Here is an 11,933-nt window from a genome sequence, read left to right as displayed (position 1 = left end):
CACCCAGTTCGGCAGTGAGTTCCTATCCTTTGATTTGTTTACTACCTTACTTCAGTTTGAGATTTCTGGTAAACAATAGTCTTCTGATTCAAGAATGTTCATCTTTGGCACTGATTAGGTAAACATGCAGGTCACATTTGACCAGATTTCATTATTTCTACTATTGCTATAGTTAATTCAGTTCAGATATGTGTGAATACTGGAATAATAAAGACAGGTGGCCACTAAGGATGCTTTTTATTCATGCTCAGCAGTAAAATCCACTGTGTAAAGCATCTAATTTTTTTCCTTCCAGAGAGATGTGGCGATATCAAGGACTGTATTAATTGTACATCCTTTACGAATCTCTCAAATGCCAACTTGAGCTGCCTGTGGATATCCTGCAAAGGTAAAACTGATTTATATTTTAGTGAGTACCAGCAGGAACTCTTAATAGACTAGTTTATTGACTTGAATTCTAATTGGTTTACATAAACTGTATCCCAAATTTGAGTTGGATGATAGGTAAGACTTGTTTAAGAAGTTGTATTCTTGAGTGCAGTTGCTGCAGTAACTTTTCTTTATTTGAATTAAGCCAGTGTCTAAGGCTTCCATTGGTATCTCATTCCAATAAAAACAGGTGACTGATTCCAATTGAAAACATAAAATTTCCTCTTCCAGTTAAGATGCTAAATATATTTTTGAAAATTCTAACAGAATTTAAGGATGCACTTGTATCAAGCTGGCATCCTCAAAATTAGTGAATCTTGAACACTGTCTAGAGACACAATTAAAGAAAAGACCAGTAGGTGTTAAATTTTAAATAACATAAGTGGAGAAAGTCAATTCAACATTATTTCAATGCAGTAAAAAAGAAAATATTGAAATTCCTAAGCAAATCAAGCTGCATCAGTTGACAGTGAGCCAAGTTAATGTTTCAGGTCATCTAACCCTTCGTCTGAGGTTTGTGGGACATGAGCATTTCCTCTTCTATTGCTGCACAGCCTGCTGAGTGGATGCTGCATGTGTTTTTATTTCAGGTCTCTAGCATTTGTATCTTCATTTGAATATGCTTTTTGTATTTCAAAAATCAGTAATGTGAGATTAAAGTGAGATCAGAGTACAAAGCTGAAATATTTAAATGTTCAGTGAGGTTGAAAAATGTGGAGCTAGTGCAATGGCTAAAAAGCTTCCTCTCTTAGAATTCCTATGAAGAAAATGATGGCAGGTACTGTGCACAGTGTTAGATGAGTTAAAAAGTAAATGTCATTCGTGGAAACAATTTGTTTTTAGAGGTCCTCAAGTTAGAATACTTTGGAAATATGAATTGAGAAGAATGAAGCCACTTGGATTTCTGTTTTAAATTTAACTTCTGTTGCTGATAGGCACCTGAAACTCTTAATTTATGTTTGATGTCAAGGGCCTTCATTTTTTACCTTGCATTTTTGCAGCAGGACAGTCTTGTTTGCTTGTGTTCATAAATACAGCATTCATTGACTACCAAGTAAATTCTTAAATAAAGTTCAACAATTTCAGAATGCCTAACTTCCAAGTGCAGTTTGTCACCCCAATTGGACTGGTCTTTTACCATAAATTTAAATTGCCGGTCTTATCTCATACCTGGTAGATGATGGGAAGGCTTTGAGGCGTAGAAAGGTGAGTCACTTGCCACTGACTATTTTTGCTCCGATTGCGTAGTTGGTATTTGTGAATGTTTCAGTTTTACTATTTGTCAATTGTGACACAAGCAGTTGGAGGTGGTTGGGGTTCTACCCTAAAGAGCACCAATATGCTGAGAAGGTTAATCTCCAACAATCTCAGCTACCTTCCTCACGCCACTAAGCAGTTTTCCCTGGATGCCAATCCTTTTGCTGCTTGGTTAGAAAACCTTCCAATTGTGCTGGCGTGGATTACTTTGCAACGGAATAATCAATGGCAGATCAATTACATCTCAGTTGATAATTTTAACTGGGGGGAAAAAAATAAGGGGCCAAAGGGAGCTAGCCTAGAGATGGAAATTAACTTTTCATTACAGCAAAACAACTTATCTCAAACACCAGAAACCTGTTTAAACTAGTGATTCTGCATATAATCTATAATAGACCTTTTTTAATGTGTTCCAGATAGAGTGGAGAAATGTGTCAATTCATCAGAGGCATTGATAAATTGCACAGTTCTGGCTTCATGTGAAGGTAAGACAAACATGCAGTTCAGCTAGCTTTAATTCATCAGTACCTGTCTAAATCTGACTTTTGCCACATTAGTACTGATTCATTGACCTGTGAAATTTTTTTAACTTTTGTTGGTTTCCCTCCTCATACCTACCTGCTTTAGTGTATTCGATGATGGAATAATTCATGTATTAATATTCTTTGTAATGCTTGAGTGAATTAATTTCTATATAACTTCCAGTGTTTTTTGAGTTAATGCAGTACTTCAGCTGTGGGTCAAATATTTGAATTATCACTTTTTGTATTGTTCCTATTCTAGTTCATTGCCTTTTTTTTCTTTGTGTGCAGTCATGCTTTCAAAAAGTATTACCAACTTGAAGACATGAAGCAGCATTTAAATACAATATACCTCTGACATTTGTTTTGCACTTACTGTGGGACTGTATTTCCACTCTCTCGTCTCCACCCCATGCCTCTAAATAGGAATTGTTGAATTGCATTTGCAACAAGTCTTTTAATTCCGCCTTTTGTAAAATGGTTAGAGAAAGAATAATGAAAATTTGCCTTCAGTGAGAAATGAATTTTAGAAAAACATGAAAATCCCAGCATACTGTAGCTTTAAGTACTGTGCAAATGTAACTTCAGTAGTATGATGTAATGTTGTTTACCTTGTGCAAGTTGTATTCACTGCTTTAAATGCTTTTTGTACTGTTCTTATCCTTCAGCTACAACAACAGGTCCAACTACTAATTCATCTGCTAGAACTTCAAACACATCCACTTCAGGTAATGAGTTTCTGTGAGTAATTGTGATCCAACATCAATCCTGTGTATGTGTGACTTGTATAGTAAGATGTAATCTGTTGACTTGCTTGGTACAAGCTGTACTTGCTGCTTTAAGTGCTATTCTTGCTGTTCTTGTCCTTCAGTCCCTGCAACTATAGCTCCAACTTCTGCTCCAACTGCCAGTTCTTCAAACTCTTCTACTTCAGGTAATGGAAGGCTTTCTTTCGGTTAACTATGATCGTTAGTCAGATTTTGTAGCGGTGTTATTTTGCATGATTGCGGTATTCTTGGGAATGAGTTGTCTTGATGGGGCTTGGAAGGGTAGAATTTTAAGTACTGAAAATACTCAGCTTTGGCCTCATCGGAGAGAAACGAGTTAATTCCGGTCAGATCTTTCACCTGAACAGAATCAATGTCAAAGACCTGAGTACGTTTGCGTTTTCTGTTTTTTAATTTCTAGCAAGTTCAGTAATGTGCTTTAGTTGAGTGTGGGCCTATGTTCTAGGCCTGGGCTGCTTCTCACTCAGATCATGTGACAATGCAATAAATTTTGCTTACTGATAAGATGGCTGGCAAACGCAGGCATATAACGTGTTCATCAAATCAAATCTTGCTTTTTGAATTTGATACTTTGACCACTGTTAATGTAGTATATAGTAATAGAAATCGGTGTATGACCTCCTGACCCTGCTCCACCATTCAGTATGGTCAAGGTTGATCATCTGACACAATAGTTTTTTCCTGTGCCATATCTTCTGCCTTTAGTTTTAAGGACTAAATCTAACTTTGGGAGACATTCAAAGCTTGGGTCTCAACTGCTTTTGCTGATAATTCCACAGGCTCACTACTCTCTGGGTGAAGGCATTTTTCCTCATCTATCCTAAATGACCTACCCCATAAATATAAATTGTGCCAGGACCAAGGTCACAGTCTGTCATAGCCAGGTTGTGCCAAAACACCATTGTCTCCTTTTAGATTCATAATGCACATTTGTATCTGATTGTATGAAAACTGGTAATGGGTCCAAAATCAACAGATTAACAAATGCAGTACATTTTTTTTAACAAATGAGTTTAAATTGTTCAAAAAGTCATATTTTAGTAGCGTGTAGTGCTTAGCAGCTGTACAAATATCTTAACTCTTTTTGCCATCATTCTGACAGCAATATTGCAAATAAATGAAGTATTTGTTTGGTGTGTCCCATTACAGTTTTTCAAAACTCTTCCGACTCTTATCTGACTAGTTGATCCTGAATTACAAAGGTGCCAATGATATTAAGTTTACCAAAAAAACCAAAGAATTGCAGATGCTGGAAACCAGAAACAACAAAAAACTTAGCTTCTGGACAAACCAAGGTCTGGCAGCATCTGTAGAGAGAAAGCAGATTTAACATTTCGGGTCCAGTGACCCATCTTCAGAACAATTCTGTTTTTGGTGATAATCTGGTTAGAAAATTACAGAGACCAGTATGGCTGGCTTTTTGGGTATAGTGAACTAAAGTGCTCTGCTTTGTAAAACTGGTTAAATCTGATTAATCATAGGGAGATGATTCCTGTTGTGGAGCTTATGTAAAAGTATAACTGACTTTTTGCAGAGTGGTGTTCTTGCACCATAACTATTCAAATTTGTGATGTAAGCGATGTGAACAATATTCAAAATGAAAACTGGGCAGCTTGAGCCTATTAGGAATGCTATCAATTTAATATGCATAGACCAATTTAATTACGATCTTCAAGCAGTGCAGTATTTGACTATTTTTGCAAATGTTTCTTTAATAGCTAGAATACATTTGAGATGAAAGTCTTTTGAGTTGGACTTTGCAGAGTCAGTGAGCAACAACCAAAGATCTTAAAAGAAAAGCCAATACCTTCACAGTGGAAGACAGACAAAACCCTGGAAACATTAAGCAAGCTAGACAATAGACAAGTTTTGGATATACACTCTGCTTAGAAGTAGAAGATATGTATATGAACTATCCTGTTGAAAGGACAGGGAAGGGATAAAGGCCATCTAGCTGCCATAAAAGTGTGACCTGCAAAGTGCTGGTGAACCTGAGTAAGTTTAAATTAGCAACATGTAACTGATACTTCTATGCACAAGTACTGGTGCCTGATATCATGTGTCTCATTCATGATTTTCAGGTCATGTTAACAAAAGATCAGAAGGGGGTGTTCTGTCTCAAGATCTTTGTTCATTTTCCCCAAACAGGTTCCAGTGCCTTGGGTGGTGGTCAGACTATCAAATTCAATTCATAATAAAAAAGAAAGCTGGTAGCTTGCTCGCGTGCCTTTTAATTATCAAATTATTAATCTCAGGTACATTTTCCCTATCCTGTAGATCATACCAAACTTACTGAGTTCATGTGGTCAGTTATTTATGTTTTGTGTTCTTTTTCTAATTCTATCTCCTAACCTCAATCAGTTCCTCATATTTTATATATGCAATAGGCACCAAACTGTATGGCCCTTTGAGAAACATTGCAGTCAGACAACATTTTTGATATCTCTGAAGCAGAAATCAAACATTCTTGCGATTGACGACATTTTCAAATTGGTAAAATCAAAGACTGCAACTGCTGGACACCAGAGTCTAGATTAGCGGTGCTGGAAAAGCACAGCAGGTCAGGCAGCATCTGAGGAGCAGGAAAATCGACTTTTTGGGCAAAAGCCCTTCATCAAGAATAGAGGCAGGGTGCCTGCAGAGTGGAGAGATAAATGGGGTGGGGGTGGGGAGAAAGTACAATAGGTGAATGGGGGTGGGGATGGAGGTGATAGGTCAAAGAGGAGGATGATTTTAACCCTACTGCGAATCCTCTTGCAAGGATGCCTGCCTTGAAATTTTCCTCCTCTCTGTATAAGAATCTCAGTAAGTCTCTCTCTCACTGCAACCCCCAGGTCGTCATCTCTGCTCTGAAGCTCTTCAACCATGTCCTGAAACAGACTCGCAGCACCACCCTCAAGACCTATCCCACCTGCCTATCTTCCTTTCCACCTATCCACCCCACCCTCCTCTCTGACTTATCACCACCATCCCCACCCCCATTCACCTGTTGTACTCTACGCTACTTTCTCCCCACCCCCCTCTCATTTATTTCTCCACTCTGTAGACACCCTGCCTCTATTCCTGATGAAGGGCTTTTGCCCGAAACGTCGTGAGCTTGACACTTCTTTTAAATACAAAGCATAATTATTCCAAATTCAAAAAGTATTGGGTTGACTGGTTTCATTCAATTTATTTCTTCACAAAACCATCTGGACTGTTCCCATTAGCTGCTTCAAAATTTCTTTGCTTGAATTAGCCACTTTTCAGTTTTATTTCCAAGAACAGTCATACCCAGGGTTTAGCTTAGTGATTTTTTTTTTCCATCAGATGCATATGCTTGCAGTCAGTTTAGAAGTAACTTTCACATCTCCCATTCTCAAATACTTTCAAATGACACACTGTCTGACTGGCCAAGTCTCTAAAAGGCCAAGATTTACTCCAGATTTGATCCAACATAATCTTCTAACCTTTTTTAAACAGCTATGAAATATATTTTTAAATTCCCAAGCCTATATTTGGCGTATTTTAATGTTAATGTCTAATATTTTTCTAGTTAGTGTAAAATGGCATGGCTTGTTCACAGCCTGGAGATTGACAAAGAAGCTGCCTCCTTTACACAGACATTGATCTAGTGAGTCAGTAACACAATAGGTTCAAGTTACTTTGTTTTGATTTTGAAAATTGTTCAATAGCGCTTCACCCCCATAGGTTTTGCTGTGAGCAACTTGCTCTGGTACATAGCCATAGGAAGGCTGAGCAACCCTGTTAATGTTCTGTTAATACTGTAAATTGCTTTTTGTTTTAAATCTCTCGACTTTGAAATGGTGGATGTTTATTAACTACTTTCTGTTTGCATAGTTCCTGTCACACTCACGAGCACTCTGGTACCCAATGCCACCAGCCTTGCTACTACAACAGGTAAATAAATTTCTGTATTCTCAAATTGACTTGCTTGGAGGTAAAAGAATATCTCCATGTTCCTGTATATTTGCACTGGAGCAACTAATACCAGAGGAAACCTACAAGCAAATCAAGATTTATGAATATTGAAGTTTTTAATAGTGAGTCATGCAGAATAACAGAAATAAGAATTGACACTGCACTCAAGTTACCTGTAATGTCACTGCGTTTTTATGGGTATCTCCCATTATCCATTATTTCATCTCGATGGATTTGATTTTTATAAATTGGTTGCTTATTATGAGGTTGTTAACATTGACCCCTCTATTAAGGGGGTACAATCAGCCTAACCCCTCTGGGCTAATTAGGGGAATTGAAGCACAGTAAAAGCCCTCCTGTTTAAAGAGGGGCATTAATTAAAGGACTGTCTACATTTTTTTTAAGGAAAAGGGAAATCTGTCTGAATTGATGGAAGTTTTTGAATGAGCTAACAATGGGTATGAAAGGGATAGTATCTGTTTTTTATTATGCCTTCTGGCAAGGCTCAACATAAATAACTTGGATCAGATAGAGATCTTTGTAGAAACTAAAAGTGCCAAGTTGTGTTCTCATTGGAACAAAAGGCTAAGTGAATGCTAAATTGAGGGATATAAAATTGAAGGGTTTTGAAAAGAGGATGGATGGGACCATTAGCAGAAGGGTCAGTAACCAAAAGCATGGACATAAAGTAATTGAAAGCAGCTGCCTATTAGAGTATAGTTTCACCCAGAGAGTGGTAGGATGATTAAACAGTGACCACTATGCTCTTTTAAAAATAGTGAAGCATGTGGGTGAGGTGCTGCAACCGGCAGGTCTTCAGAGTACGAGGTGGTCAGATTGAATTGTTCCCTTTGGCTGGCTAAGACAGTGGGCTGATTGGTTACCTCCTGTGCCACCAGATTGTTTGTTTCTATCGAGTCGTCTGTTTTATTTAATGAAGTTTGTCCACTATTGGTATGAGATTGATTGATTGTTCAATAGTTAATGATCTTCTCTTTTTTGGAGAGGTGTTAACACAACACTAGCCTTCTTGCAGCACTTTGTCCAGGAAGGATTGAGAGATTCTGGTTGGTACCACTTCTGTTCCTCCTTTTGACTTCCCCAGTTTTTTTTAAGAGGAATGCTGTCAGACACTTGTGTCCCATTATCATTGCTGTCATACCTCTGAAATTTGAGGCAAAGCATTAATTATGTATCTCTGCCCCATACTATTCTCATTACAAATCACCCCTTCCCTAGAATTCACATTTTTCAACATTTGCAGTTTAATTTGTTGAAAACAAGATGGAGTATTAGCTCTTGTATTCAGTTTTGCTTCTGAGTTTTAAAATTAATTTTCTTTTGTATTTTAAGATTTCCTTTCAAGTTTGAACAAAAGTCTCTTGAGGCTCTTGTAATCTTCTGACCTAGACAGCCTTCAGTTGTCCATAAACTAGAGCTCATCTATGTCTTATACTGCTACAAAGTCTAATGTTGGATCTATTTTGTTTCCTACAACTCCCTCAAATCACTCATTCTTGTTTTAAAATGCCTTCATCATTCTCTTTTTTCCTTTGTCCCAACTGAAATCTAGTTTTAATGTTCTCCATAACTGGGTTTTTCTGACTTGACTTCTTGTAGAGTACCCGATTAGGTGGTTGTTTGCCTTGATTCCATGCTTTCACATTCTCCCTCCGAATCACCGGTTTAAGCAAACTTATTGACTAAACTTAATGTCTCCCTTTGACTTAGCATTCATTCTCATTAATATCTGAAGAACCTTAGAATCTTTCCTTCTGTGCTAATGAAGAACCCCCAGCCCATTATCTACTTGTTCGCTTTGAGTTAGCAATGTATCTCTTTTATCCAAAATATAGACATACCTATTAGAATTGCCACCCTGTTGCGCTACTATGTCTTTCTTTTTCCATAGATGAATGGTTCTGTTATTGTTGAATTCCAAAATGATCTTGCATGCTGATTCCTGAGATTATGTGGTGTGATGGAATCTTTTGCTCTTGCACCTGCTTTCATTTACTTGGCCTTCAGGCAACCAGTTGGCCAATTGTTTCTTTCATTGTTGGGATGTACCGGAGGCCAACTGAGGGTCCTGTCCTCTTCCACAAATTACACACTGTATAATGACCATGTCTAGAGTATACTTCTACTTTAGTTTTCAGGTATGCAGCATTGGGTTTTATCTGACACACTTTCTGTTTTGTGCAGGTACATCTAATGCAACGACTCTAGTACCACCTCCGCCATCTAAGAAATCTACTTTTGATGCAGCGAGTTTCATCGGGGGAATTGTACTTGTGCTTGGATTACAAGCTGTAATCTTTTTTGCTGTGAAGTTCTGCAAAACCAAGGATAGGAACTACCACACGCTCTAAGCACCTCCCTGCTGGATCACAATATCTTGGCTTTTCTCACATTGGTCTGCTCTGTAGGTTAAGTTTCAGGAGAAAACACTGTTCTTTAGAATTAGCCATATCTTTAATGGTGTATGTGGTTCAACTTTTTGATTTAAGTTTTGACTTGCCATTTGTTCAACAGGCTTGTGAATTTTAATTGATCCAAACACATGGGCACATGATTTATTTGGGGGAGGGAAAACAGCCATGCCTTAAATAAATGTGGCCTTATTCCTGCTAAAGTTTTGACCTTGGAATATGGGCCCCTGTCAAGTTCTTTATTCACAAAATATTTCTCTTTTAGATTTTTCAGTGTTAAAATGGTCGATTTGCAATCCAGGGCTGCCAACTGGGCTGATAACTAATTTGTTGCAGTAATGTACATGTTTTAGTGAACGTTCCAAAGTGAATTACATGTTTTGGATTATTTGCACTAGATCCTGATTTAGTCTGCCACTCTTAGTTCATATCTCCAAAGTAACAAATTCCATTTTCAAGTGATCTTGGTTGTATGCCTTGCATAAATGGGTGTTAAATCAAACACGTTATCCACTTTTTTTATTTGGGATTTACTGTTGGAGATTTGAAAGTACTAGTTCCTGTACTCTCCTTTGCCTTTTGTGAAATACTGCATGTTATGGTACTTTGAAGATTTCTGCATTATTGTGAATTGTACCTGCATTCTGTTTACATATTTGTGTAAAGTGGAAGAATAGAGCAGATTATATGCAAGAAGGATTTTATTTTCTTTGAATAGTATCGCTAAAGTTGGTAGCTCTTGCAGTGACTTTAATGTGAAGAATTTAACATAGCTTGAAATTGTTCTGATGTGTGAAGATTGGAAGACAATCATTTCAGATTAAATTTCTAAATCTTGAAGTGTAGTATAATGGTGTTTAATTCTGGGTTGGTTAAGTGCTTTTACGTTGTAAATGATTTGATCAGTTGTGTATAGTAACTTTGCAGTAATTATTTTGTATGGAGCAGTAGCTCTTGTACATCTTAAAAATGAAAGCAATTGAAATGTAGGTGATAACCAGGAAAGTTACTGCATTCAGGGTTTTAAAAAAAGTGGTGGTGTATTAAATTATTAGTCTGAGGTGGATAATTTGAACATGGACAGAATGATTGCCCAGACTTTTTTTATTTGATAACCAATGAGGTTTTTGCTTTTGAAATGCAAGATACATTCTAGTTTGATTAATCCTCCCCTCGCCTTCATAAATTTGCAAAGCAGAATCCAAAGCTTTGAGAAAATGTGCCTCTGCTGCATCTACTTTAAAGTTGGATGCATTGCGACTGCTTCCTGGATCAGAACTTCAGATTGTCAATTTTTGAAAGTGACCTAAAACTTTTCTCTCTCTCCTTTTTCTACAGTCCCTCCCACCTCTCGAATATAATAAGCTACATAGAAATCAGACTTGCTCCAGGTTTAATGCAAGTGGAGTGCTGCTCAATTGGCCACCAATTTGTGGGTAACCTGAGTAGTTTTTGAATGTTTCAGACAAACAGCACTAGCTAAATTGTACATCTCTTGTATGACAGTGTTCTGTTTGTGACTTTTTGAATACTGAAATTTGCTTTCATCAAAATCTTGTAATATCCAAGCTAATTTCAAGTGCTCTAACTTGTCTTTTTATGGACATTATCTTGTCTCATTGCTGCACTTACATTTGTTTTGTCTGTCATCTAAAACCAAAGGGGATTATCTTGTCGTTTTGTTCTTTGCGCAGCTGCATACCTTTGCATTAAATTGATAAAGCTTTCATTAAACTGCAGTATATACAATATGTGAACTTGGGTAACCTACTTGGGCATAACAAGACTAAATTGCATTCAGCTGCAAGGGGCCTTGTTGCTGAACTGTTTTTCACATGCTTTAATTTATTGCACTGAAATATTCACTGCGCCCACACAGTACTTTGTAGCTGCAGACTGTATTACTGTCCTCTTGTTTCAGGTGCTCAAGATTTGCACTGTGTCTAGGCTGTGCAATTGAGAATTGAATTCAGGTTAAAGTGCCTTAAAGGATACTTTGTAAGCCATTGACTTGAAGTATGTAATTGGAGGGCAGGGGAGTTGAGAAAGAGACCGTGTTTAATGTTGTTTTGGAAGTGCTTTGTTCAGAACTCTGCCTTCACTTGCCAAAGTGTGATGTAATGTGTAAAAGCTGAAGTCTTTTTGATGCCTGCTTTACCTGTAACATTGTGAAGTGTTGTTACACCCCACAATATCTCTGAACAGAATGTGCAACCATACCAACCAATAAATTTCATGTTTTACTTTCGTGCTGCTTGAGTTATTTGAGCTTAGTCACTTACAAAAGTAAAGCTGGTTCTGTGGGGAATGCGGTGTAATACAACCCACCTAGCAAGGTGTGTTGGTTTTCCTAATCCATTCTGGGATTGTGTACTTTTTATTTAATGGATCAGTGAATAAACTTTGTGGATGTCTGTAGTGGGGTTGAAGATTCAAACATAAAATATGGCCACTATCATAGATTTTTCTGTGGTACCAAATTCTAGTGTGTTCAGTACATTGTCTGAAGTAAAGAGGAATGGTCTGATGGCACAAATGTCACCAGAAGGTGAGATTTTTCAAATTTCTAATTTTCAATTAGAAGC

General features: G+C 37.5%; 1 protein-coding gene across 1 annotated transcript in view; it reads left to right on the top strand.

Annotated features, from left to right (window-relative positions):
- Positions 1-11,596, top strand: part of cd164 (CD164 molecule, sialomucin) — a 23,641-nt gene extending 12,045 nt beyond the window's left edge. Inside the window, exons 2-7 of the mRNA XM_087976710.1 lie at positions 296-388; positions 2,103-2,171; positions 2,876-2,935; positions 3,079-3,141; positions 6,836-6,895; positions 9,122-11,596. Of these exons, the coding sequence (XP_087832836.1) occupies positions 296-388; positions 2,103-2,171; positions 2,876-2,935; positions 3,079-3,141; positions 6,836-6,895; positions 9,122-9,288 (512 nt within the window). The 3' untranslated portion in view covers positions 9,289-11,596. The remainder of the gene's footprint in view (positions 1-295; positions 389-2,102; positions 2,172-2,875; positions 2,936-3,078; positions 3,142-6,835; positions 6,896-9,121) is intronic.
- The last annotated feature ends 337 nt before the right edge of the window (positions 11,597-11,933 follow it).

Source organism: Chiloscyllium plagiosum, unplaced genomic scaffold (genome assembly GCF_037043375.1).
Source record: "Chiloscyllium plagiosum isolate Xiang-an unplaced genomic scaffold, Cpla_swu_hap1 HiC_scaffold_3, whole genome shotgun sequence".
Taxonomy (NCBI): Eukaryota; Metazoa; Chordata; class Chondrichthyes; order Orectolobiformes; family Hemiscylliidae; genus Chiloscyllium; species Chiloscyllium plagiosum.
The sequence above is the reverse complement of the archived record's forward strand: the minus strand, read 5'-3'. Positions and strand labels throughout refer to the sequence as shown.